The sequence below is a fragment of the Labrus bergylta genome, chromosome 6 (genome assembly GCF_963930695.1).
Source record: "Labrus bergylta chromosome 6, fLabBer1.1, whole genome shotgun sequence".
NCBI lineage: Eukaryota > Metazoa > Chordata > Actinopteri > Labriformes > Labridae > Labrus > Labrus bergylta.
In genome coordinates this window covers 2,742,982-2,770,594 of record NC_089200.1, presented here as the reverse complement: position 1 = coordinate 2,770,594, position 27,613 = coordinate 2,742,982, and the positions used below count along the sequence as shown (strand labels likewise).

Sequence of the window (27,613 nt, the reverse complement as noted above, 5' to 3'; positions counted from 1 at the left end):
ATTAAAAACAAGAAATTAACAAGTATTGGGTGTCTAGGATATTTACCCGAAAGGAAGAATGTACAACTTTTTGATCCAGTAGATGGCGACATCTACTGGATCAAAAAGTCGTTGAGCACCAGCATGAAACCAAAACAAACTTCTGTTTGGCCACACCTCCTCCATACTGAAGCCTCCGCCCTCCTCCAGAGACACACCTCCAACCCCCCTCCACTCAAGTTCACACAAAGGAGTTTAGCAGAAAGCGGTGGACATATTTGTTCTTGGCTCGAGCTGCTATCACCTGTGTCCTGCATTGTTGTGTTAGCATGCTAATGTTAGCGCTCTTTAGTTAGCTCGTAGCTTCACATTGTTGTGTTAGCATGCTAATGTTAGCGCTCTTTAGTTAGCTCGTAGCTTCACATTTCATGTAAACTGACACAGAATGAGCGTGATCTAAAAACTGTTACTAACATCCAAATAATCAGTGAGTATGTTCTTCTTCTTCTCTCTAGTTCTTGACTAAAACAGCTTTTATACACAAGGGGAGGAGCCGGCCGTCCCGTCCATGTAAACACGGCTCTGACAACAACACAGCCAACGGGACTCGAGCTTCTCCCTCATTGTAGACAGTCAGGACTCAGAGACACATTTACACAAGACAGACTGGATTTATGATTTATTCATGTGGAACATGTCGCACATGAAATCATATCAAAGATTTAAAAATGTTACCGTGGTACTCAGTTGCGTACAGATGGTAAAAGTCTGAAGCCAAACTGAACTTTGCTGCTGAAGAGGAAGTCCATCGACAGGAGCAGGAGAGAGATTTATAATAAATAAGATTAATTGGCCTTAATAAAATTTCGATTTCCTCAACTATTCATAATCTCAGCAGTGAATTGAAAAAGCTGCTGCTGATAAAAAGACCAAAAACAGATGCAGAAAAGGCTCTCGTGATAACAGGACTGATTTTTCATTCCTAGCCTTCAGTTTCATGTTTCGCTGTGGAATTCCAGCGGCGGCGTATCGGGATTTGAACAGTTGATGTATCGGAGCCACGGAGGAATGAGAGAGCGAGGGAAACATGGAGACTGTATGAACATGAGGACGGGGAGAAGGCAGCTGAGTGTTTGTTCTCAGAGCTGGAGTATTGCTGTTGAGGGTTGAGCGATGCCTTCTGGGAGCGGCGGAGGCCTTGTTGACTCAGGCCTGGCTCGCTTCAAAAAACGCACATCAGCGAATAGTGATTAGGAAACACAAGACGAGCGGGCGGCGCGGGCCGGTGGACGAGCTGAAGGTAAACACTCACAGGTTAGCGTTTCCTCTGTGACACAGTGAGAGTTTGTGGACGAGGACAACCTGCCCCGCTGACAGCCGCCGTCACACTTTCACAATCACACACACACACACACACACACACACACACACACACACACACACACACACACACACACACACACACACACACACACACACACACACACACACACACACACACACACAGATTCCTCACGCGTCCTTATTCCTTGAACACCAAGACTAACAACCATCCTTCCAGTCTTTTAAATATTCATGGTCGGGGCAGAGTGAAGGAGCGCTTCCAGGTATTCCAGACGTCTCAGACAACAGTTTGAAGCTCCACCATGTTTTCAGGCCGGATGAGATATATAAGTCCCTTTAAAACTTCAGTTCAGAAAAGCTCAGCAGGAAGGACGCTAATCTGGCTCGAGCAGCAGCTCTACTCCAAACACCCAATCACAGGTGAACTGTCAATGGCCAATTTGCTGCAAAAGCATGACTGGATACCTGGTGACACAAACCAAGGTGGAGGCAGTAGCTCAGTCTTTAGGGGCTTGGGTTAGGAACTTGAGGGTCACCGGTTCAAGTCCTGGTCAGTGTTAATCTTCACACCATTTTCTAATTTAGTCATAGTCATAGTCTCCTGACGAAAATGTAATTCATATTCAGTCAGATATTAGTTAGTTTAGTCAATTAGTCACTGACTAAAATTGCACATCATTTTAGTTGACGAAAAAAGAAGATATTTTAGTCAACAAAATCAGACGCAAGCTTTTATTTTTATCATCAAAAGCTCCAGGGGGCGGGGCTTCATGGACCTGCAGGCTCCAGGCTGCACATTGTTGCACTCACCACACACACACACACACACACACACACACACACACACACACACACACACACACACACACACACACACACACACACACACACACACACACACACACACACACACACACACACACACACACACACCTTTGATGAAGTCTGCGATGGTTTACAATGATTTTAGAACAGCTGAGGGGGGTGCGTGATAATCCTCACGTGTAATGTAGTTTTCGTTTCGTCACATTTTCGTCAATTACATGATGAAGTAATATTATTTGTCAAATCGTCAAATAGCGGAGTTTCGTCTCGTCATAGGGAATAATTTGAAAGACCTTCTTCAATGAATATTTTCGTCATTTATTTCGTTGACGAGACTAACACTGGTCCTGGTGCGGACAAGGTCTGGCAATTAGTCTGATAGCTTCCTGAGTATTGCCGAGTTGCCCTTAAGCAAGGCACCGCCCCTCCCCCCCTCTGTGCATATACACACACACTCCTCCCTCTAGTGCAGGTTTAGGTGAACTTAGAGCTTCATACCTGTTCATGTATCCGCTCTGAGCCAGCTGTCCGTTCTGAAAGTCGCTGTAGAACTCAGGACTGATTGCACCGTCTGCTGAGAGAATCCCATCTGGATGAAAAAACACAGTAAACATCTGAAGGTCAAATGATCTTATCGTCTTGAACTCTCTCACTTTCAGATGAATTCTAAATCAGTGATCTGTCTCTTTAAAATCTATCGGTACCGGCGCTGTAGAACAGGTCGGGTCTCTCCAGGATGTCTTCGTTCCCGATGAAGGATTCTCCGTCCTCCCCGAACACGAAGGGTTCTCCTGCTTCATCCATCTGTCGGTTCTCCACCATCTCCAACCACTGACCGTTGTACCAGCGGAACTTCTCCGACTGGATCTTCTTGCGCCACTCCTGGTCGTAATCCTGCAGGGATGTGGAGGGACCAAAGATACCAGTTATTAAATCATTAGCAAACTAACTAACTTCATCAAGTATTAACTGACATGAAGATAAGCATTTGGATGACTTCATCGTCCGTTTTGGACACCCCTCGGTTTGTCAGATATGAGAGCAGTTATCAGGTCAACAGGTGTTGCAGTGATGGAAGCGGGCAAGAGAAGTGGTTCAGATAGAAGTGATTGTACCCGACCTAAAAAGCCTCTGCATGTTTCTAATAAGCTCCACGAGCAGAAACGTGCTCAAACTAGGATCAATATTGGAGATGCTTTTGAAAAATGGAGAGAGGTTAGAACACAGAAAGGTTTACAGACCCATGCAGAGCTGGATAAACACTGAAGCTTCAGAGTCCACCACATGGTGACCTGAGTGAGCATCCACTCTAGAGAGGAGGGGGGGAGAGACAGCTCTCTACAAGGTTTAGAATTTAGACTGCAGTACCTGTTTTAACCACTAGGTGTCAGAGTTACATACTGCTCCTTTAAGAAAGCATGACTAATGTAATCTTCATCAACACATCTACTAGCATTATTAAAATTAGAGAGAGGGTCAGTGTTCAACTTTTCATCCCTTAGCTCTATGTTTGACATTCATTGGGATCTTAATAAAGGTACAAAATAAATACTTCAGTTAGATGCATTTTCTGGCAGGAATAATGTTGTAATAATTACAACTTAATTACGCTTAATTACAGCGTGTTGCACGGCGGCTGGCTAAAACTATCTTGATGATTCTAAAAAGGTTATATCCATAAATCACTTCGATCTGAAAACTAAAAAAAAGAGAGGAAGTGTGTGTGCAGGTCGATGTTTGTGAGACTCATTCGTCTTCATCCTCTCTTCACAACGACTTGTAAAATCCTCCATCTGTCCGTCGGCCCGGCTCGGCTGTTTAACCTCGTGTGTTCCTTTGCGGAGGACGACCGCAGAGTTCTGTTTTCTTTTCTCTGCAGGCGCTGAAGGGGGGGGAGCGATAAAGGCGGCCTTATGAGACCGCGACGCCCTGGCCTGAGAGATTTATCATTCAGCAACTCAGTTAGCTTCTCATGCTAGTTGAATATGACTGTTTTAGTTATTAGCAGCTGAGCTCAGGACTGGATGAGCTCATCACAGCAGAAATATGACTTTTCATCATATTTCTGTGGACGTACGGCCGAGCTAAGAATATCGCTGTGAATTAAGACTGTGTCCCACTTGTAGGGGTTACAAAGCTGCTTGTGACGTCGTGTGTGTGTGTGTGTGTGTGTGTGTGTGTGTGTGTGTGTGTGTGTGTGTGTGTGTGTGTGTGTGTGTGTGTGTGTGTGTGTGTGTGTGTGTGTGTGTGTGTGTGTGTGTGTGTGTGTGTGTGTGTGTGTGTGCGTGCGTGTGCGTGTGTGTGTGTGTGCATGATTAGGGCCACTGTGATCAAAGGCCAACGTCTCAGGACTGCACAGTTATGGCGTGTGCTGCCAAAGGACTGCACACCACACAGCAGTAATGATTCAGTGTGTGTGTGTGTGTGTGTGTGTGTGTGTGTGTGTGTGTGTGTGTGTGTGTGTGTGTGTGTGTGTGTGTGTGTGTGTGTGTGTGTGTGTGTGTGTGTGTGTGTGTATGTGTGTGTGTGTGTGTGTGTGTGTGTCTGCTTTCTCTCCCTCCTCTGCTGTCCGGCCCGCTGACACTCTCCAGAGCTCCCAGCCTTCCTTTCATGTGGTTCACAGTTTAATAGGTCTCACTGATAATTTTCAATGAAACACTTCCTCTGCCCCCCCGCTCGCCGCCTGCCTGTAATCTTCAGCTCATTACGCTGATCTGAGGCCTGGCAGCGCTCACACGCCGACTGCGAGCCGACCACACCTGTCAGTCACCAGCGGACGCAGGAATTCATCGGTTAGTTAATCGTCGATGTCAAATTTGTCTCTGGCACGTCGAGAGAGGCTGAGAGAGAGCTGCTGCAAAAATGTTTGAGTGTAAACAGAGAGTCTGACCTTTGAACTGCCTCATGATCACATGAATGAACAAGTGATAACTGTTTGTTTGTTTTTATTCAAAGAGTCAAAGGAACTTTGAGTGCAAGAAAAATACAAAGTTTTCAAAAACATGGTTGGACTACCAACCTAACAAGGTGATAACAGCATAACTTTCTGGTTTTAAGCTGTTTTTAATGCTGTTCAGAAAGAGGGATTATTGGGATGAAAGTGATAAGGAGGAAAGCTGTGGTGTTTTTAACCGTGTTAAATGTTGTTAAGGGTGCGTCTCTTTACTCACAGCGATGATATCCAGCGTGTTGTTGCACACTTTGCGGATCTCTGCGTTGTTGTCGTGCATCAGGTCGATGAGGTACGCTGGAGCTTCTGAGATCAGGACTCAAGGAAAGAAAACATTTGATCATCTCAGGGACATTTCAGCGCTGCATGGATCACTGATCTTTGATTTAGAAGCCGAGAAAAGAGACAGGAGCCCTGTGGCAGCATGAGGGAGATGGATTGTATTCATGAACATCTCTGAACGCGTGCTATTTATCTAATGAGACAGGAACTCTGCAAGTTGAAGGATACGAGTGTCTTTGACGATGACGTCCCTGGTCGCTTCGTGAAAAACCATCTGGTAGAAGACGTAGACAATCTGACACACAAACTCATCATCCTCCTGTTGGGCTGAAGAACGAAACAGGAAGGGAGGAAACATAAACAAGAATTCCTTTTTAAATGGTACTCATCCTGTTTCGTTTCTTTTTTTAAACACCAATTAAAGCACACCAAAACAAACGCTCTCTTTCTTTGGACTAGGCATGTAAAGATGAATCGTAAAGTCAAGATAAATCGATTCAAAGGAGTTAAAGTTCACATCGGTACTCTGAATAATAAATCTCAATAATGATGAGGATGGTGAGCGTCAGCAGCTGTAGAGCAAGATTTATAAATTGAGGACGGACCACCGTCTTTTAAATCGGAGGTGTTGAAGCATTTTGGCTTCCAGACAGATAAAGAAAGAGGTGAGAAGACAACAGACGAGACAAAAACTGTGTGCAAATATTACAAGACAGAGAACTACACAAACAGCACAGCCAACATGATGCAGCATTTAATCAACACCACAATGAGAAGCTCCAATCACCTCCCCTTGTGAGAGAAAAACATTAAAAGGTCAAACCACACTGACAAGCGGGTTAGCAGCTCCTCTTTTTCAGTCATAATTTGTCTCATTTTGTCAAATAAATCCTGAGAGAATCGTATCGTGAGCTGAGTGAATCGTTACATTCCTAATTATGAGATAGTAAGTCATAAATAGGAAATCAAATGTCGACTTTTTATCTCGTAATTATGACCTTTTTAATCAAGACTAAGTTTTAATTTGAACAAGTCTTTCCAGTTTTACTGAACTTCCCTCCTATTCATACTTTCTTTTATTCATAAAGCTGTAAATCATGAATTATTTCTGATAATTTCTCATATAGATCCGGTCCAGACTCTTATTATATGAACACTGCTGACTAAATCCTACCTTCCTACCTGACCACTCTGGAGTTATGTGCTCATGGCGTGTGCCTGGCAGCGCGTCTTCCTCACTCTCCCTGTCAGCAGCAGAACGATGAGCTACATGACATAGTTGTACACTTCTTTTAATCAAATACTATTTAGATATCACTTTTTCTTATGGTGGGTTATACATATGGCTATATAAGAATTCAGTGTTTCCCCTAGGTTTACAGCTTTGGGGGGGTGAGGACAAGCCGACATGCCGACACGACGACACAAACACTTGAAGGAGTCTTGGTGTTCATGTGTTACTTTTAATGAAAAAAAAAAATCATAATAATAATAATTGACTGACTGTAAAGTTGATCGGTGGGTTTTCATGTTCCATGTTGTGTTTTTGTGTTGCACTGCTAACTTACCTGTAACGTCTTCACCTTGTGGAGTTTGGTGTCAGATTCTAAAGCTTTCCTTTTCTTTTTTAATCTAGCTTTTTTAGCGCCACCTTTGCTCTCTTTCTTTTCTATCGCATCACTTCCATAGCAACCGTTGTCAATGAATGAATGAATGTAATAACAGAACCAAAGCTGCGTTCTGCTGTGTTGCTAATGAAGCATCTGACGAGGGCCGGTATTAGAGGTCTGCAACCCAACCCAACATTTTAAAATACAAGTTTGGGTGAAGAAATGTTTTGGGGTAGGCCCGAACAACATGGACATCATTCAGGTGTCCAGCACATCCTTGTTCTCACCATTGAGCAGCTCGATGAGAGCAGGAATGATGCCCGATTTGGCCAACATGGCAGCACAGGAGTCGTCCATGGACACGGTGCCGATCATGATCACCACCTCCAGGATGAGGTCGTCCTCAGCAGCACCTGACGTCACAGAGAAGAGCGAGGTGAGCGGGATGATTGGGACATAAAAACCTCACTGATCCTTTCAGAAGCTCACACAGCGGCTCTTCTTCTGCTCACTCACACAGCTGTGTTGTCTGGAAACATCTAAAGGCTGTTTTCTATTTGTATTTGTATTCGTCTTTTATTTAGTGTCTCATCTTTCGACCAATGACCGACTCATCAGTCCATTCAGTTCAAGAATAACGTGTTGATTGAGATATTTACATTTTGGATTCAACCAAGGACCAATCATATCTCTTTATGTCATCAATCAATTCTCACAACGTGGGAACTCTGGGCTGGTTTTCAGGTCCAGAGTGTTTTCTGTAGCGCATATCAAAAAGATACTCAAGTCTGTGTAAACACACTAAATCACTTCTCCCTCACCGACCAATCAAAACCAAGAAGAGGCGGGACTTCAGATATCAACTTTGTTGACAACAATGGCGGAGGAGAAACTTATCTGACTCATTCTAGAGCTTCTTCTAATGTCAGCATACGACTCATTGACTTGGTTGATGGTCACTACTGAGGGGAAGCAGAAGTTAACCTTTGTAACGTAGCAATAAGGAGGGAGGCAGAAGCGCTCTGAAGCTGTTCATGGACGCAGGCCCTTCACGGTTCTCTCTCCTCTCAGACTTCAATCAGGACACAAAAGGGAAGCTCTGGGTCAGGAGGTCAGAGGTAAAGATAAGAGCTCTAATGAGGTCTTTCTGTCCTCATATCATCCAGGGCGCTGACACCTCACTGATAGTGTGATTGAGGGAGAGCGGGTAGAGGTTAAGACGGGGCATGGGATCGACCTGGTCTCTGGTTTTATAGGGAGACACATGGGAGATCTGGTTTATCCTGCAGGACTAAGTACAGATGCATTAAATCTGTTTCACGCTCATCTGTATCAGTGGGTTAAAACACACAGCAGAAATGTAAGAAGGAGCTCAGAATGTGGATCAGTTTTTTTTGTTTTTTAAACCCACCTGGTTTGAGTCGATCTTTCAGGTAGGGCACCAGGTTGTACTCCTTGAGGACCAGAGCCCAGTCCAGGTCGGGGATGGTCATATTGGCCAGCGTGCCGAGACACTCGATCACAAACTCCTCGGTCTCCTCCTCACTGATCTGAGCGGCGAGGTCACCGACGTGGTCCTAGAAAGAGGATCAGGAGAAGGTCACAAAAACACACAGGGGGGACTGAAGACGAGTGAGACTCATGACCGGGATACTCAAGTCCATGAGGGGCAAGCATGCAACAAGGACTCGGGACCAGAAACCTTGCAAACAGAGTTTTTGAAATGCATCTTAAAGAGGGAGTCAAAAATCTGCTCAGAGGTTAGAAGACAGAGTTCTGACCAGGAAGAGGCTCTTTGTGGCTCCGCTGTGCTGAGAAAGGTTTCTGATCATCTTCATCACCAGGACATCCTTCAGCTTCACAGCCCGCCTCATCAGCATCTTCAGACCGTTACCTATGGCAACAGGGATACAGGAAGTTTATCTCTCTAACACAGGATGGGGTGAAAACGTCCGGACGTAAAGTGTTGAGCTGCTCCGTGGCGCTCGCACCTTCACAGACGAGCTGGGCGTTACTCTTGTTGGCGGCCAGGTTGATGCAGAGTGAGATGAGCTCCATGTCCATCGTCTCGCCGCAGTCAAACACCAACTTCATCAGCTGTCAATCACAAGTCCCACATGTCAATCAAACAAAGAATTCTGACGACTGAACATTCATAGTAACCAAAATATTGTGTCAGAAATGAGGTGTGAACTTGATGTGACCAATCAGTGAGCAGCATTTTAGTTTGAAATTTTCTGTATTTAAAAACAACAAATTTCCCAATATTTTGAGCCAAAGACTTTTTGTTGCCATGGTAACGAAACTGTTATTGACCTTGTTTGATTTTTACTAGTAGTTTAAAATTCTGGCCTTATGACATGTATTTGTTTTGTCCCTGGATGTTGTTCCTCATTCGGAGAAGAACAAACAAACAGATTTCATGTCTAAGTCGATCATCAGCGCTTTAAAGGAGCGTGAGAGACAAAACACTTTAAACTACAAAAAGTGAAGGGCAGCTCCATTCTCAATCCTCCCTCCTCCTCCTCCCTCCCTCGTCCTGTCCCTCCCTCCTGCACTGATTTAACATTAAACAGGAAAAGCTTTGAGCTGAGGGGGGTGATGGGGGCCAGAGGTGCACTGCGTCCCTGTGAGGAGTCAGGAATCAGAGAGAGAGAGGGGGGGGGAGAGTAGAGTGAGAAGCTGGGCCGGGCCTGGGTAAGGTATCACATACCAGGGGCCCCGGACCCCAAAATCAGCCCCGTCTAGACTCTCTGGCACCTGCCTCTGCTTATTTACCACAGACAGCCACCGGGGGCCCCGTCAGAGCCGCAGCAGCACCACGCTGCAGCCCGACCCACACCAGCCACCTCCTCCCCCAGCCCCCAGCTCTACCTCTGCACCTCCCTCCCTCTCTCCCTCGCTCCTGACACCCACATCCAGCACCAAACGCTGACCCCATTAAAGCAGGAGAAGGGGAGAGGGCAGGTCAGGCAGCGGCCTGGGAAAGTGATAAAAGAGAGTGAGCGAGCAAGACAGCGAGAGAGTGAGTGAGAGAGGTCTTAAAAGTGCAAAATAGGTGAGCGAGGATGAAAGGTGGGAAATGAGGTGAAGCAGTTTGTTAAAGACTGATTTTTACAGACTGATGGAGGTAAATTGAGATATGATATGAAGCCTGAGAACGCCTTCAGGAAAAAAAGTGAAATGATAGAATCGTCTAAGACTGTGACCATGTCTACACATGAATTTAAAAATGTTATTTAAGTGTACTAATGCACTTGGACCGTACTCTAACACACCTTAAGAAGAGAAAAAAATATAAAAAGTATCCATCTCTACTCTATCAATCTTCTCTCTTATTCTCACTTGCAAGCGAGCTGCAGCTAAAGGCTCGACACGTCTTACAGAGTCCTCTGTTTGGTGAGTTTGAGATACTGATCACCAAAAGCAAAGTCCAACAGGTTGAAAAATTATTTTATAACTCCGGCCATCAAGTTTCCGAGCTCTAATGATGACCCTGATGACTGATGATGGATTTATTTGGTTTAAAGGAAGACTTTGTGTCATGTTCCACATAAATAAATCATAAAGTCTATCCTGTGTAAATGTGTCTCTGAGTCCTGACTGTCTACAATGAGGGAGAAGCTCGAGTCCCGCTGGCTGTGTTGTTGTCAGAGCCGTGTTTACATGGACGGGACGGCCGGCTCCTCCCCTTGTGTATAAAAGCTGTTTTAGTCAAGAACTAGAGAGAAGAAGAAGAACATACTCACTGATTATTTGGATGTTAGTAAGAGTTTTTAGATCACGCTCATTCTGTGTCAGTTTACAAGAAATGTGAAGCTACGAGCTAACTAAAGAGCGCTAACATTAGCATGCTAACACAACAATGTGAAGCTACGAGCTAACTAAAGAGCGCTAACATTAGCATGCTAACACAACAATGCAGGTCACAGGTGATTGCAGCTCGAGGAATGTACAATTTTGTCAACCGCTTGTGCTTAATTATGGTGCATTCTAATTCATAACTCCTACATGTGACCGTGAGTGGAGGGGGGTTGGAGGTGTGTCTCTGGAGGAGAGTTTCAGTATGGAGGAGGCGTGTCTCTGGGGGAGGCGTGGCCAAACAGCAGTTTGTTTTGGTTTCATGATGGCGCTCAAGGGCGACATCTACTGGATCAAAAAGTCGTACACTCTTTCTTTAAATGATGGTGTTATGGACGCTTTTATACATTCTATGTGCCTGTGTTTCTAGAAGTTTCTTGGTTTTGATTTGATGATTTGATGTGAGTCTAACTGGTGTGACTGTTTTCATGTTGTTTGAGCCTCTAACCATTTTCTTGAACTTTTTGATCAATCTTGAATCTAATCGACCTTCAGCCAATGAAACTGTCAGCGAAAGTCTCATTGTTCAATTATTTCAAGTTTGTAATTCTTTCTCCTGCCAGTTATGTCCGAGCGTGGTTTGCTGCGAGGATATCCTGGATCCTGAATCACTAACACGTTTGTTTTGTCCTAAAAACAGTTTAAGATAAGAAGAATCGGACGTGGGGCCCTGGTGGCGCGGTGGTTGGTGCGCGCGCCCCATGTATGGAGGCTGCTGTCTCGAGCGGGCGACCCGGGTTCGCATCCCACCTGTGGCCTCTTTCCCGCATGTCGCTCCCCACTCTCTCTCCCTGATTTCTGACTCTATCCACTGTCCTATCTCTCCATTAAAGGCACCAAAAGCCCAAAAATAAATCTAGAAAAAAAAAAAAAAAAAAGAAGAACCAGACGTTTCATGTTTGAATTGTTGGAAAGAGAACTGTGTCGTTCTTGCTTCACACACCTCGGAGCTTTATGAAGTACATGTGATGAATCTCTAACCGTCTTTATTAACGGCAACACCAGAAAACGAAACAAGCGTATAGAGTTGTTAGATTTTTGAAAGATTCATGCAGGATGAAGCGGGATGTAAGGAGCCTCACATTTAGAATAATAACTCAGAGGAAGAGATGGATCGACCAAATTAGAGAAACGGAGGAGGAAGAGAGCAGAGTGGGAGAGTCAGCTCGCCTCGGGGCGGGGTTGGAGGTCACATCCTGGTCATGCTGTTAGCCAGCCTCTTTTCTAACGCCGAGGGAGGGGGGGTGATGGAGACCCCAGGGTTCAGATCTGTTACTGACGTGACCTTCTGCACAAACAGCCGACTCTCCCAGCCCCACATCTGGCCGGCGTTTACGCCCAATCTCAACAAACAAACACAACGCACATTTAGCTAATGGTCGATGAGAGGAGCGAGCGACTGACCGGGTCAGCTCAATCAGGAGCGAGCGACCGTCAACGCAAATGTTAGGATCGAAAGTTAACAGAAGTCAGCCCGAGGGGGGGGGGGGGGGGGGGGGTTCAGCTTCAGCAGAAATCTTCAAGGATATCTTAGTTGTTGTTGTTTTTTAACATGTTTTGTGGTAGATTTTAATAAAAGATATAATAAGTTTAGTAATAACTAACGTCTTCTTTCAGTTGTTTTCAATGTGTAGAGAGCGCTCGCAGCAGAAAGCGTCCGCCTGGACAATAAGCTCAGCGCTCAACGTCTTTTTTCCGAGCGCTCAAGTTGAAAATCTTTCAACTTTTCAGAAAGGCGCTGCTGACGTCACCGCCGCTCTTTTCCAATGTTTGATATTCTCCGTAGTTTTCCCACCAACGGGTCGTGTCTTGTACCCTCATCTTCCTCGCTCCGTGTCTGATCGGGAAATAAACGCAGTTACATGCAGTAAAAAGTAACGGAGCAGAGTCACTCATACAGCGGCCGTTATCAACAGACTGTTGTCATAGAGACAGGACGGACGTGCAGCGCCTTTCTTCTCAGTGCACAAACGTTTCATGCAAACGCTCCTGAGCGAACGGCCAGCGCTTCACTGACCAGAGAAAACACCAGGTGGACACGGGGCCTAAAAGAATCTATTGGAGCGATACTATATGAGCTTGTAAGTGTAAAAAAAGACTCCAAGTGGATGCACTCTGATCAGACATATTTAGGCTGTAAATTAAGTTGCAGCCATTACAGTATGTTCCATGTAAGTAATATACTGGAGATATGTAAAACCTTGTTGTACTTTTTGTCATTTAAACCCCTTAAATATGCTCTCTTCAGCTCAGGGTGGATATACATGTAACTTGTTTGTTAAGTTGATGTCTCAGTGTAGCAGCTTCAGCTTAGAGGCTTTTTCATGAAGGGGATACAGAAAAGATTGCATTTGCTCAAGTGTTTTCTTAGGACCAGAAGGGAAAACACCCAGTTGTCATCAGAGCGAGAGTGAAGACTGAGCAGGAGTCCTCTGGTGGTTTTTTGGGCTCCAGATGTGGCGTCCCTCCCTCCCTCCCTCCCTCCCTCCCTCCCTCCCTCTCTCTCTCTCTCTCTCTCTCTCTCTGCTTCTCATGCATTAATTCCCCCGGTGTCGTTAGCTGCTGATGCTAATGCGTCTGTCTTGGTCTGCTGGATTCTGTACATTAGCCAGTCTTACCTGCGGTATGCAGTCTGTGGCGGCAAACATGGACTTGAATCTGTCGTCCATGCTGATGTGGTACAGGATGCAAATGCTGATTTGTCTCTGGGCCTCGTCAGCTGCAACATAAACACAAGGAGGAAGGAGGAGGAGGAGGAGGAGAGTCAATGCATGAATGAGCGGCTGTGCCGTAACGCTCCGCGGGATGCCAATGACCACATCTAGGAGAGGCGTGTGTTTTTTGAAAATATTAATGGGCTGAATGGCCTTTTTAAGAGCGATCCCTGTCGGAGGTCAGGAGGCGTTTAGTCCAGAATCAGCAGCAGTGGACTGCAGTGTCTCAGGGTGTCAGTCAGTTAGGCAGAGGAGAAGAAGCAGGCGGCTGAATGAAATTGGAACTTATGCTGCTTAAAGGCATCGTTCTTACAGATTCCAAAATATATATTCCCTCCCTTTCATTAATCAACCCGGTTATTGAGATTTCTGCCTCCACCAAATAAACAAAAGATGCAAACAAAATGAGAAATCGCTTAATTTAAGAACGACAGTCTCAGTGTTAGTTCATACATCTAGTCAGGATTCCTTTATTTATCACAAAACGGCATGCTTTGAGATATCTGCACACTCTGTACTTTTCAGTGTGTCATATCTTTTATTTGTTCTTGTTTCTAAGAGCTGATGTTCTGTTTGCAGTGAGGTGAGAGAGGATGCATCTTGTAGGTCTCAGTCTCAGTCTGTCACTACAGTAGGAGGAACATTTGCTGGTTTATGCACAAAAAACAATATTCTTTACTTTAACTGCATTTTGGTGCATCGAGAGGTTTAAAAATCTGCACCGTCTGCACGTTAAGAAACAGCTGGAAAGGCTAAAAACACGTTTCTTTTTTAAACTTGTGGAAAATAACTTTTTTAATGTTCGTCCATCAAATATATTAAATGCACAGTCACTCCAGTTCTGAGAGCTTATCAAGCCTCTGCAGCATGAAGGAGATAAAGACAGAATGGATTGAGTGTTAGACTGTCAGGGAGACCAGGACCTTTATGAGTTTGACCTCTGAACACAGCTGAAGGGGGGGTTTGGGGGGGGTCTGCAGGCCTGGAGGCAGAGCCAGCCTCTGAGAATTAACAGAGTTCAGCACAGAGTTTAACCCGGGAACTTTTCATTAAGAGAAGTGTTAAGAGAGAGGCTCGTCACTGGACCAGAACCACTCTGCAGACCTCCAGTGACGCCCCCGACCAGGTCCGGTTCAATCTGGTCGCAGCCGTGTTCGGTCGCCCGGCCGTACAGTACAGCGAGCCTTATCGCTCGGTATTAGATCCAGATGTGCTCAGTGAACCTCTGGAATCACAGGAGGGAGAGAGAGGGCCGACGAGAGACGGCTTCCAGATTTAATTGGGAAAACAGGAGGAAGCATCAATTTTACTGCCTTTAATAAGTCAGAGCTCGCTGCTCGCCGCTCTGGCCCTGAAAGAGCAGCCAGCGATTGGCTGCAACATGTGCTTCTCATTAGTGATCCTTTAACTCACACACACACACACACACACACACACACACACACACACACACACACACACACACACACACACACACACACACACACACACACACACACACACACACACACACACACACACACACACACACTCTGCTGCAGGAACATGGAGGATCCTTTACGGGCGAAGAGAGAGATCCCATTAAATGTTCAAAACACTGGTGGGGTTAGGGGCAGAAAAGAGAGAGAGAGAGAAGAAAGGTGGTGGTGGTGGGGGGGGGGGGGCGTTAAGACTTAACTAGACTGTTCATGGGCAGTTAGTGGGAGAGCTAAACTCCAATTACATCCCGGCCTGATTTAAAGCCGCCTCCCCTTCGTAAAAATCACAGGAGGCGTCTGGGGCTCGCTCTGAGGGACAGTCAGCGCTCGCTGGTTTTTCTTCTTTTCTGGATAAATAAAAAAACTGGGTTTGGTCTTCGGAGACGTCACAGACCACAAACTCGAGCGAAGTACTCGTAAAGAGGTCCCCACCCCCCCCAAACCGAGTCTCCTAATTTGTTAATGCAACATAATGACGCCGCTTTACACGACGATTAAAGAAACAGAATGAGAGGTGATGCAAACAACACGACCGCAGCTTCACCCGTTAATAAAACGTAAGAGACAGTTTTAAACACTCATCATCATTTCAAAAGTCACGTGTGTTTATTTTATGTCACCAGAAGTCCAAACTCAACGATACTAAAGGGACAGTAAAGGAACAAATGTTCATAATGAGAAACTAAAACAACTGAATGTTTGTTATTTTTTAAAATGACTAAAATAAAAAAATACTGTTCTTACATTTTCTGTCAATTTTAAACAAAATATGACTTCCCATCTCTTCAAAGTCGTCAGACTCCTGGGGCACAGGTAGACTTATGGTTATGTCCAGCACGATGTGTACAGAGGCTAAAGTCCTCGTCACAGCACCCGCTTGTCATATCTGACCTCGGCCCGATGCTGCATCTCAATCGTGTTTAATAATCATGACCTCATTATCAATCAAAAGAATCGTGATGATGATTTTTGACATCATCGACACACTCAGGACAGTCGGAGCCTGTCAGGGATAAAAACGACTTCTAGAGGATCTCTATCGATGCGGATCATTTCCACTGTAACAGTGCTGAAGTACTCAAATAAGCATTTTTCTCGGCCTTGACTCGGTCTCAGACTGGGTGGATTTTAAATCAAGACCGGTCAAGACCACCACTGATAGGCGATGAGGACTTTTCAGTGATATTTATGGTCTTGGTCTTGACTCCTAAATGTCTTGGTCTTGGGTATGTCTTGGTCTACCCTGTAGGATTATGTTACGTCCTGTTTCACTGCTGCAGGCAGAAACAATCTGCTGGAGCAACGCCAAACACTTCCAGAAACCTATTTCATCGTTTCATCCTCAAAATATGTCAAACTAGGAGAAAAGTTTGAGAGAACCAGAAGAGCCTTTGATCAAAGACCTGATTTGTTTTGTTAAGTCATCACTAAATGTTTCCGCAGCAGCTGTGGGACATAAATACAAAGATAAAGATGAGCTGGCAGAGAGGAATCTTCCTCTTTCTTAAAGGTCAGCTGGTGCTGCTGGGATGGTTTTAGTGGGAGGTGACGATGACAAGCGGAGACTCCTTCTCGTCTTTCATCTTATCATCAGAGGTCGTGACCTCGGGTCGGGTCTGGATGGAGAGAGTGGAGGCTGACAGACTCTCCTCCTCCTCCTCCCTCTCTCTGTCTTCTCTCCCTACAGATAAGGCTGCAGTCCTCATGCAGAGTGTGACAGTTAAAAGAGGACGGTCGGCAGTGAAAGCTCATGATTAATGACACCGGAGAAAACACACACACACACACACACACACACACACACACACACACAAACTCAGCAGTGTCAGAGCTGTGAGCAGGCGTAATATTTCAGTGTTAAGTTATATTATGTGTGTGCCACGCTTCCTGAATGAGCAGCCCCCACCTCCACTTCCCAAAAAAAAAAAAAAAAAACAGCCCCTCCCTCCCCAAATCTCTGCAGACCTCTCCAGCCCTGCTCCTGCAAAAACAACATTTGTGCAGAGGCTCTGGCATGTTATTCTAACAAATATATTATATTAATTATGCGCTGTTACCCGAGCCTCCCCGTGAGAGGCTTCAAAAGGCTCGTCAGAGATGCTTCTGAGCGTGTCACACACACACACAGGGATGACACAACACACCAATCGCACCGAGCTTCCAGGAGGTCACTGCTCTAATGGTCACCAGAGGCTGGAGTGCTGCTAAAAAGCTGCACCTGCACAGACGCCTCAGTAAGAACTCATCAGAGGCTCTTTAAGCAGCTCTGGATGGCTGAGTGTCTGACACACGGTTAGCATTGGAGTATTCAACGTAGCATTAACACAGTGAAGTACAATAAACAAATCCAACAACAGACACACAGAAAGCGAGGCAGACACAACCAGGATATACAGTAAATCTCAGCGTGATTACCAAGCAGTGAGGAGAGTTTGCCGATGAGTCCCGCCTGCACCATCTGGCCGCGCAGCGTGGTGTCGAAGGAGAGGTTGAGCAGGAGGCGCAGGGTGGTGCCCACGAGCTCCTCGTGCTCGCAGCCGGGAACGAGCCGAGCCAACTTCTCCACCGCCAACGTTTCGGCCTGCAGACGACGAGGGGATAAAGTGAACCTCGACAAGTACAACATTGAAAAAGACCAAATAATGCAGCTGAACTGACAAACTGTGAAAAGATTCAAGATTCAAGATTTGTATTTGTCACATGCTCATACAGATGTGCAGTGAAATGTAAAGACTGTTCCGCAAGGCCATGCAATAAACACTCACATTACTAATTCACATATATACAGTAATATAGAAACATAATGTAAAAGAAATAAAAAAGAAATATTTGAATATACAACATATAGAATAATGTAAACAAACAAAAAAACAGTTTAAAAACAACATTTCAGCCATCATAAAACATCAAGCAGCAACACGTCTTTGAAACCAGAGAGTGAACAACACTTCTGTGTCTTCTTTAGAGCCTGCTGGAGAAGATTCTCCTGACCTACAGGCAGGTGGAGGTGTTGAGCCGATGACACCGAACTCGACCTCGCGCCTCCCTTCAGGATCACCGCTGCTGTGTAAACACATGTTTAGACTTCATCATCCTGGTGCTAGACGCCGTGTCTGTGAGTGTGTCACAGCAGCAGTGCCTCGATGACGGCCCTCGAGCTGCTCCTCAACGCGTCCACCGCCCCTCTCCTGTGGTCTCCCCCCCCCCCCCCCCACACACGGGCCAGACGCCGCCGTGACACAACCTGCTCCCAGTTAAAAAAACGCACTCGCTGCTACTGTGTGTGAAACCAGCTCCAGTCGCAACCATCACAACACCAGACGTGGAGGCTGCGTAATCAACTGCAGCCTGTATCAATTACCCCCCCTCCCCTCCCCCTCCCCCTCCTCCATTAGTGACAGCAGCAGGAAAAATAACTGATCACGTTGAGGACTGATCTGATCAGGAGATCCTTGTGTTCTCTGAGTAAATAAAAAACAATGACACACATTTCTGTCCGACTTCCTGTGTTTTTGAGTCGATTAATCACCCACGTTCTTATATGGACTCCTCAGCTCCCTCGTGGACAGACTCTGAGTCAGAGTGTTGAAAAACCCTGATCTCCCTGCTGGACACATGCTGGATCAGGTCTAAACCCCCCCCTGAAGGGTCCTTTAAACAGAATCAAAGATAGGCTGAAGGGGAAACACGGAGATAAAAACCCGTCCCTAACACGGCCCTGGCTTTGATAAAGACACAAACTGAGCCAGATTAGAACCAGGTGAGGCTGGATGAAGAGGGGGGGAGGGGAGGCGGAGCGGCGAGGGGTTCCTGAGCGAGCGCTGCAAGGGACACGTGGCCAAAAGTGGACCATACAAACATTTATTAAACAGAAATCTGATACGCCTGGTTTTCCCCTGGCATTTCCACAGACTGACGAGCCGAGGAATGTTTGAAGGAACAAAAGAAGAAGGAGGATGATGGTTTCCTTCAGGTCGGACTGACTGACCTGAAATGAGTCCTGAACTGTTTCAGGACTGCTCACTGTTTAGCACATTAACACCTCAACCTCCAAAAATTCAGACTTATTTCATTCAACTAAGCGGTAAATTGACTTGAGTTTGTATATTTCTTTTCTAGTCTTCTGACTCCTCAGAGCTCTTTTTACACTGCAGGTCACACCTACACATTCACACACTGATGGTAGAGGCTGCTGAGTAAAGAGACCATCAGAAGGAACTCATCCACCAGACAAACCAGAAACTTTAGAACACAGGAGTTGCTGGTCTATCTCTGCATCTGTCTGTACGACACCTCTACTACAAGATATCATGCAGTAGTTTTATTATTCTTTAAAACGCTCCTCCATTGTTCCTGTGTTGTTTTTAGAGCCTTTGACTTCATTTACAAACGTGATAATGTGTCTGCACCGTTCGGTATCTTAACTGCATCCTGCAAATGTGAGTAGAGCAGGGCTTTACGGTGAACATTATGAGCTCTGTAAAGATAGATGCTAAGTCAGGGATGTTATGAATGGATGCATTTGCTCATAAAAGTGGCTGCAGAGTGTTTATTTGTCTCTTAGTTTTAGGGGCAAGGATAATCAGGAGACTAAATATAACTCAAAGAAGGGCATGCATATTTAATAATAAGATGTTTTATAAAGAGCTCCCCTGACTCCTCCTCCTCTACCTTTAACTGTCTCTCTCACCATGTCGTTCTTGTTCTCCAGGAAGATGGAGAGCTTCTTGAGGAAGGAGACCACCAGCAGCAGCAGGTCCTGGTCCCTCCGGTCCAGGATCTTCACCAGCATGTGGACGATGTTTTTGTTCCTCATCTTCAGCTCTGTGCGAGTGTCTTCAGCCAGGTTGAGCAGCAGACACAGAGCGACTACAGAGTCAACAGATTACAGGATCAATTTCAGAGAACAGGAATCAGTGTTTCATGTTCAGTCATCTAACTATAACTCATGTGTAGTGTTTTTACACCTGCACAAAAACTCCTGAAAAACTCCTGATATTTTCAGGAGGAGCTGCATGTGTGAACGCAAACAGACACATTTTTCACACATATTCTATGCAAAATTTCTCCTCCAGCCTCCTCGTATTTATTCTGCAGAAAGTCAGAGTGAGCTGATGAGGGTGCAAGCTATTTGTCCACAGGGGGCGCCAAAATCATCACAAAGAGAAACTTCTCACAACCGCTTCAAGATTTTTTATATCTGAAGTATAAAGTTTGAACAGTACCTGAGAGGAGCTGCTCCTGTTTGATCAGCAGGCTCTGGTACTTCCTGAAAGACTTCTCGTGGTCTTTCTTCAGGGTTTGGTTCTCAGGGGATTCTTCATGTGAGAACAGTCAAAGAAAATCACGACTGCATGGAGACATTGTTCTCTTCTGTACCATGAAAACTGTCATCATGGTGATTATTATCTATATGAGGAGCTTACAATCAACGTGCTTTTCATAGCAAGTTGAAGTGAAATGAAAGATTTGTCAGCTGAATTGTTGGAAAAGGATATAGGCCTTCTTCTTCTTCTGCAGCTCGTCCTGCCACAGGTCGTACCTCTTCAACTCATGCTCGATCATGTTCATACACAAGGCGCCGATCTTATAATGTGTGACCAGGCTGTGGAACTGGGAGAAACTGGAGGAGAAAATTAAGAGAAAAATGCTTCCATTTATCCAAAAGTTGGGATTCCAGCTGGGAGCTGTCAGTGAATGACCCGATCCGTCACCCCTGAAGTAGTTTACAGAGTAAACCGTCAAAGTCAAAACATATGCTGTCAAACAGTATGTCCTGGTCCGACTTATAATCAGGCCGAGCTGAACCGTTTCACAATCCAAACAGCATAACACGGAGATGGAGCCGAGCCAAGAGCCACGATCAGTTTTCAGAAGAATCAGCTCTGACAGACGTTTATGTATTATTGTAGCCACGGCTAATTTTAGTGTTTCCTAACCCTCAGCTGGAGAGAGAAACTTCACGACTAAATCTGCTGCCAAAGGAGGAGGACTACCGTTAAGGAGGAGAAGAGAGGAGAGGAGAGGAGAGGAGAGGAGAGGAGAGGAGAGGAGAGGAGAGGAGAGAGGAGGAGAGGAGAGGAGAGGAGAGGAGGGCAGAGGAGGAGGAGATGAGAGGAGAGAGGAGAGGAGAGGAGGAGATGAGAGGAGAGAGGAGAGGAGGAGAGGAGAGGAGAGGAGAGGAGAGGAGAGGAGAGGAGAGGAGAGGAGAAAAAATGCAACGAGATCTGAGGCCTGCACGAGGAAAATACATGCAGAAAGCTGTGGCCCTCTGTTTGAACTCAGGAGAGCTCTGGTTTACCTGGAGAAGCAGAAGAAGATGTAGGTGATGGTTGTTGCCAGGTCCACACTCTGCTTCCAGTCCTCCCTCAAAACTCTGGCCAGCGCTCCCAGGACCGGCTCTGACACACAGACACAGAAAAGGTCAGGAAAGAGGGGATGCAGACGAGAAAAAAGAAAAACTTGGAGCTGAGCGTCTGCGTGTGGAATTTGATCAGAGTCAGACGGAGCGGGGGAGCTGTACAGCTGGAGGTTAATTTAAAGAAACGTGGGGGAATGTGATGAGGTCGGAGGCTCCTGAGGATTTTGAGCTATGGGTGCTGCTCAACGTAAGAGACGTAGCGTCCCAGAGTTCCTCTCCTCTTTCCAGAGCGACCCCCTAGGCCTCCGGGGTTCACACGAACACCGGGCTCTTATCAACAGCGGGGCGGCTTGATGTGGCGCGGCAGACAGAGCGAGCTGAGGACGCGTTATGACAGAGACGAATGGAGCTGTGCCGTCTCCGCGCGGCTGCAGAGGATGACGGCTCCGTGCTGTTGCAAGAAGAAACAGGCCGGTTGTCACGGAGGGGAGCAGGAACGAGGCCGAGCTGTGTTTACTTTAAAAGCAGGGTGGACGAGCTGATAAAAAGTCAACACAGTCGAGAAGTATTCCGTACAGAAAGAAAAAAAAACTCACTTTTCATCCACGTTCAGTTTGATTCTGGATCACTGCTGAGGTTTGCACTTTTGAACTTGAGCGATCGGATCCAAAAATAACGAGAGAACATTCAGAATAATTGAGTGTGAAGGCTCATCGCGGACCTTTTCAGAGCTGTCAGCCACGTCTCAAGGTCTTCCTCTGTTTTCATTTGTCACACAGAGAGAGAGAGATAGCTTTCATACCGACGGTCACTGGACGGCTAAAAAAAAAGATCAAGAACTCTGTCCACATTCCCCGCATGTTTTGACTAGCTCAGCAAACGACAGCTACTGTGGAGGATTTTTTTTTTAAAGTCTATCTTAAAAACCTACAACATAAATCAGGCAGGAGGATTAGCTTAGCGTCTGCAGCTCACCCCATGTAGCGGATGGCCCGGGTTCAAATCTCACCTGTGGCTCCTTTCCTGCACGTCATTCCCCACTCTCTACTCTATCCACTGTCCTTTCAAAATAAAGGCATTGAGACAAAAAATAATTTAAAACAAAGTAAAAACCAATGAAGATGGCTGCCTCTGATGTAGAGCGTTTGATCTGCATTAGTGTGAGTAAATGAAAATGAACCAGAGTGCATGTTGCGTACAAACCCCTAACTTTTGAAACATTTCATTCAAAACTCATTTCCTGAAGTTGACCTAGAAGCCATAAAATAATCACGGAGCAATTCTTTCATCAGTGTTAAGGTACCGTTCTGCATGAGCTCCTCCAGGTTGTCCGGGTTACGGGCGAGCTGGAAGATGAGCGTGGCTCCTCTGATCTTCTCCTGGACGTCCTCGTACAGCAGCTCCACGTACTCATCGATGCTGTTGATGCTCGCCACCTCGTCCAGCTGGAGGGGGAAAAAAACCACGACGCTGTCAGCTCTTGCCATGGACAGAAACGTCTCTCCAACACATACACACTGTATGGTGGACTGCTCACCTCTACTCCTGCATAAGGTGTGAAGTCTCGAGGTTTGATGCGCGTCTTCTCCTGCTCGTCTGTGAAAGGTTCATTTCATGAGCATCACAAAGACGCTGATCAAACATTTAGTAAGTCAAGAGAATCTGATGTGTACCGTTTGATTCTCTGCGTTTCTGCAGGTAGAAGAGCAGCTGCTCCACCTCGCTGAGTTTGGACGGGTGAATCAGGCGACATTCCGCCACAACCTTTCTGGCCAATGAGGACGTGTCTGTGTGGGCGTTCAGGCTTTTCAGGCGAATTCTAGAAAAAACACAAAGACAGACACACAGTGACTGATTCAGAGAGAAAAGGTGAGGGACGGGTTTTCAGGGGCCAAGATATGAAATTACATCATGCGTGATTGTGATATCACGCATCGACTATTGCAACTCTCTACTGGCAGGTCTCCCTACATGCACTATCAAACCTCTGCAGATGATACAAAATGCAGCAGCACGACTGGTCTTCAACCTTCCTAAAAGAGCACATGTCACTCCGCTGTTCATCTCCTTACACTGGCTCCCAGTTACTGCTCGCATCAAATTTAAAACTCGCTCGCTGCTCGCTTACAAAACAGACACAGAAACGTCTCCTCCTCACTTTAACTCTCTCATCCAGGTCTACACTCCCTCCCCCCCACTACGCTCTGCCAATGAAAGGCATCTGATCCAACCTTCACAACAGGGTCCTAAGACGCTGACTAGACTCTTCTCCTCTGTCGCCCCCCGGTGGTGGAATGAACTTCCAAACTCCATTGGATCTGCAGAGTCTCTCTGCACCTTTAAGAAAAAGCTAAAGACCCAGCTCTTTCATGAATACCTACTAACTTAATGATGATGGTCTCCATATTATTGATGATGATGATGGTAATGACGATGGTTTTTGTTTGATAACGACGACTTATAAGATGGTTTCTATACTGATTAGAGCTCTCAAGAACTGCCCTCAATGTTGTGCTTTGCCTCTGGTCACTTCCTGTCAGCACCTGTGTGTCCAATCAGACTCAAAGCTGATCGTTTGCTCTTACTGACATTGTTCCCTTTTTTCTAGATCCTTGCTTATGTTGTTCTTACTCTCTGATGTACGTCGCTTTGGATAAAAGTGTCTGCTAAGTGAATTGTAGAATCCTAAAGTCGACATCAAACCCACAGGGCTGTGCCAAAGTCTCATATCCTGATACAGGTCTTTTCTCATACAGGTGATAATACATGTTCACTTTCAAGACTTGGAAACACTCCTTGACAGCTTATAGTCACAGCCCCTGTTTTGATTCAAGCTCCTGGTTTAGTTTTGGCTTGTACTAACTGGGTTTTGAGGCTGCGTCCTGCGTCATGTTCACTCTCCTCTTTGTTTGTTCATGTTATATGTCATTTAGATTTAAAGCTCTGTCACAGTAAGGACAAACATTGCTATAAAGAGTGTGAAGGATCTCTTTAGAGAGAGAGAACTGTGCTACCTCTTTCTGTCATGACGTCAGACACTTTGAGCCTGGCAGAGACAAAAACAATATTTAGAGGACAACCTTTGTTAAATCCCAAAAGATGACACAGCAGCTATCAGAGCAATCTAACAAAAAATGTTTCCCCCTTTTAGTCCAGGTCATTACAGAACCTTTCTAAGGTTGAAATCCTGTCCACTCAAAGAATGAAGTGTGAGGATATGTTGAACGTAGTGAGCGATCATTCTCACATTTTCTGACACTCTTTGCGCTCTCCAACCATGAGGTCCCCGAGTTCGCCCAGGACGGTCGCCTCCACCTCGTACTGGACGACGAGGGCTCTCTCCGTCGGGTGGACGTCGACGGTACAGCCCTTCACTCTCCTGGGGGGGGGGGGGGGGTCACACACAAACATGGCACTATTTTCAGATACAGATACAACATGTCTGAAAACATGAAGTCATTCCTCTTCTTATTTCATTTACATGTTAGCACAAGAAGACACAGCGTTTTACATTCTCATGGTTTATCTACACATGTTAAATGCTGCAATTACCAACAAAACTAGGAAACAGACAAGAGGAAAAACCAGAAATATAAATGAATAAATAATAACACTAAACAAAACAGAAATGTTTCTCCTGCCTTAAAAGGTTTTAGATACAACGTTGAATATTGAATTGTGTTAAGTGTTTGAGTACAGAGCGTATTTAAAGACTAAATTAAAGTTCTTTATGCTCAGAAATCGTCCACACAAATCATCTGTTACGTCTAATGACTAAACATATTTAATAAAAGGAGATCTCTGCTGGTCAGCCTTTAAGATGTCAGTGAACCTCTCTAACAGAAGGCTTGATAACATCTGTCTTATAAAAAAAGTGTAATGCTCCGTCTTTGAGTAATTTTCAAGAACAATGAATCACATCGTGAAAAATCAGGTCAATAAATGCTCTTTCATTGTTGCTGTAATTAAGTCTCAACAGATGGTCTGTTTACTCAGCAGCCTCTACCATCAGTGTGTGAGTGTGTAGGTGTGACCTGCGGTGTAAAAGAGCTTTGAGGAGTCAGAAGATTAGAAAATAAATATACAAGCTCAAGTCAATTTATCATTTTACCATTTTAATTCTTTACTCGACCCAAATCACATCGATTTTTCTGCACTGCTGAATGGACGTCCCTCTCATTTTCATACATTTTGTGCAGATATCCAGAAAGAAGTCATTATTTTGAGATATTTTTTTTAAAGTTATTGTTTTTAGATAATAAGTCATCATTCTGTGCTAATTAGCCGTAAGTGTACAATTTAAGTCATTATTTTTCCGAACTTAACATCGTTTCAGGAAATAAAACTGTTATTTACAGATAAAAAATAAACTATTTCAGTTCATACTTATATTATATTTACTGATATTTAAAGATTTTTTAATATTCTAAGAAGTATTTTTAGATACTCATCATGTTGAGTTTTTTCTTTTTAATTATTTTAAGATTTTACGTCATTTTTAAGGAAATATTCGCCGATATAAATTAAATAAATATAGATTATGATGATGATTTATTACATTATTATAGATGTTCATCCGTTCCATTGAGAGAAACGGGTAAACTAATACAAGGCGACTTTAATCTGCTCGTTTATTAAATTAAATACATAAATATATATCAACATTATATCTTGTTTTTAACGTTGAGTAACCGCACAGTCAGGGGTTGAAACACCCGGATGAGCATCCCGCTGACGGCTACAAACAAACCGTTAGTGCCCGTTACCTCTTCAGATAGCGAGCGTCCGCTGCCTGCTGGTTCTCCATCTTTGATTAGAAACGATCAAACATCTGATGTGTTTCTTCATGAACGACGGCCAGCTGATGCTGACACGGACAGGGCGGATGTTATTGATCTCCTCCTTCTTGTTGCTAGCAGAGCCTTGTGGTTGCTAGGGAGGCGGCACCACAGCTCCCGGCATGCAATGCGAGGCAAGACAGCAGTGCTGCCCCCTGCAGCCCCGGAGGTCTGGTGTAGGACTCACTGTTACAGATTCAGTCCCATAAATTCAGGGTGTTTGATGATATATTTTAAGGATTAATCTGTATTTAAAGAGCCTTGTAGCACGTGATGGAAATAAATTAGACCTGAGTGTATTTACTAAAGTAACAAAAGAGGATAAGTAAATAAATAAATACAGGAGGGAAACAAAAATGTCGTCTTTCTTCTATTATTATTTTTAACAGAGGACATTTGAGTCAAACACATCTTCATCATCTTCATATTCATTTAGAAAGGAATGTTTCTGCAGATATGATGGATGGACTGGAGGTCACAGAGGTCACCTGGGCGAGTTTGGATCAGATTACTCTGAACACGACCTCAGCTGTGGACTGGAGGTTTGTTGCACTCAAGAAACATGAACGTGTCTTTATTTATCATGTGTGTGTAAATGTTGTCTTCAACAATGTTTTATTTTGAAATCTTAAACTTGTATGAATTTGGATCTTTTTTCCAAACTTACCATCAACACCAGGAAATGTAATCATGTCCACCTACATTTGTAAACCTTTCTGTGTTCTAACCTCTCTCCATTTTTCAAAAGCATCTCCAATATTGATCCTAGTTTGAGCACGTTTCTGCTCGTGGAGCTTATTAGAAACATGCAGAGGCTTTTTAGGTCGGGTACAATCACTTCTATCTGAACCACTTCTCTTGCCCGCTTCCATCACTGCAACACCTGTTGACCTGATAACTGCTCTCATATCTGACAAACCGAGGGGCGTCCAAAACGGCTGTGTGGGGGGTCGCCTTAAAAGCGCCTACCTTCTCTGGTCCAAACAAATCCAGAGCATTCAGGAGCAGAATCTAAAGTTAGAAGGAGGACATACTGGCTGCTGCATTGTTGTCAGAGAAGCCAGCACTTCAACATGTTTCCTTAATGTCTGATCAGATAGTAAGATACCTTTATCATTTCACTCACTACACATCTCACTGAATGGACCTTTATATTTTAAATACAAATTATACTCTTTTACTAGCGCAATGTCGTGATAGAGTTTAAAGAAATAAATGAGTATCAGAATATTGAGAGAAAACAGAATAAAAAAGAGATTCAAAGTTGATGAGTTGGTTGTTTTGAAAGCATGTTGATAATATCTTTAATTTTAATTAAATAAAACCTTTAATATTCTCATTTCAAGCTTACAAACCATGCAACGAGTCAAT

General features: G+C 44.8%; 1 protein-coding gene across 1 annotated transcript in view; it reads right to left on the bottom strand.

Annotated features, from left to right (window-relative positions):
* The window catches only part of kifap3a (kinesin-associated protein 3a), a 33,481-nt gene extending 7,105 nt beyond the window's left edge, over positions 1-26,376 (bottom strand). Inside the window, exons 1-19 of the mRNA XM_020654928.3 lie at positions 26,171-26,376; positions 24,652-24,783; positions 23,078-23,223; positions 22,942-23,000; positions 22,708-22,849; positions 21,345-21,444; positions 20,542-20,666; positions 20,269-20,367; positions 19,734-19,912; positions 17,459-17,624; positions 13,470-13,570; positions 8,982-9,087; positions 8,772-8,884; positions 8,402-8,567; positions 7,278-7,403; positions 5,609-5,707; positions 5,319-5,404; positions 2,853-3,042; positions 2,647-2,737 (exon numbers count right to left, since the gene is read on the bottom strand). Of these exons, the coding sequence (XP_020510584.2) occupies positions 2,647-2,737; positions 2,853-3,042; positions 5,319-5,404; positions 5,609-5,707; positions 7,278-7,403; positions 8,402-8,567; positions 8,772-8,884; positions 8,982-9,087; positions 13,470-13,570; positions 17,459-17,624; positions 19,734-19,912; positions 20,269-20,367; positions 20,542-20,666; positions 21,345-21,444; positions 22,708-22,849; positions 22,942-23,000; positions 23,078-23,223; positions 24,652-24,783; positions 26,171-26,211 (2,267 nt within the window). The 5' untranslated portion in view covers positions 26,212-26,376. The remainder of the gene's footprint in view (positions 1-2,646; positions 2,738-2,852; positions 3,043-5,318; positions 5,405-5,608; positions 5,708-7,277; positions 7,404-8,401; positions 8,568-8,771; positions 8,885-8,981; positions 9,088-13,469; positions 13,571-17,458; positions 17,625-19,733; positions 19,913-20,268; positions 20,368-20,541; positions 20,667-21,344; positions 21,445-22,707; positions 22,850-22,941; positions 23,001-23,077; positions 23,224-24,651; positions 24,784-26,170) is intronic.
* Positions 26,377-27,613: the final 1,237 nt, after the last annotated feature.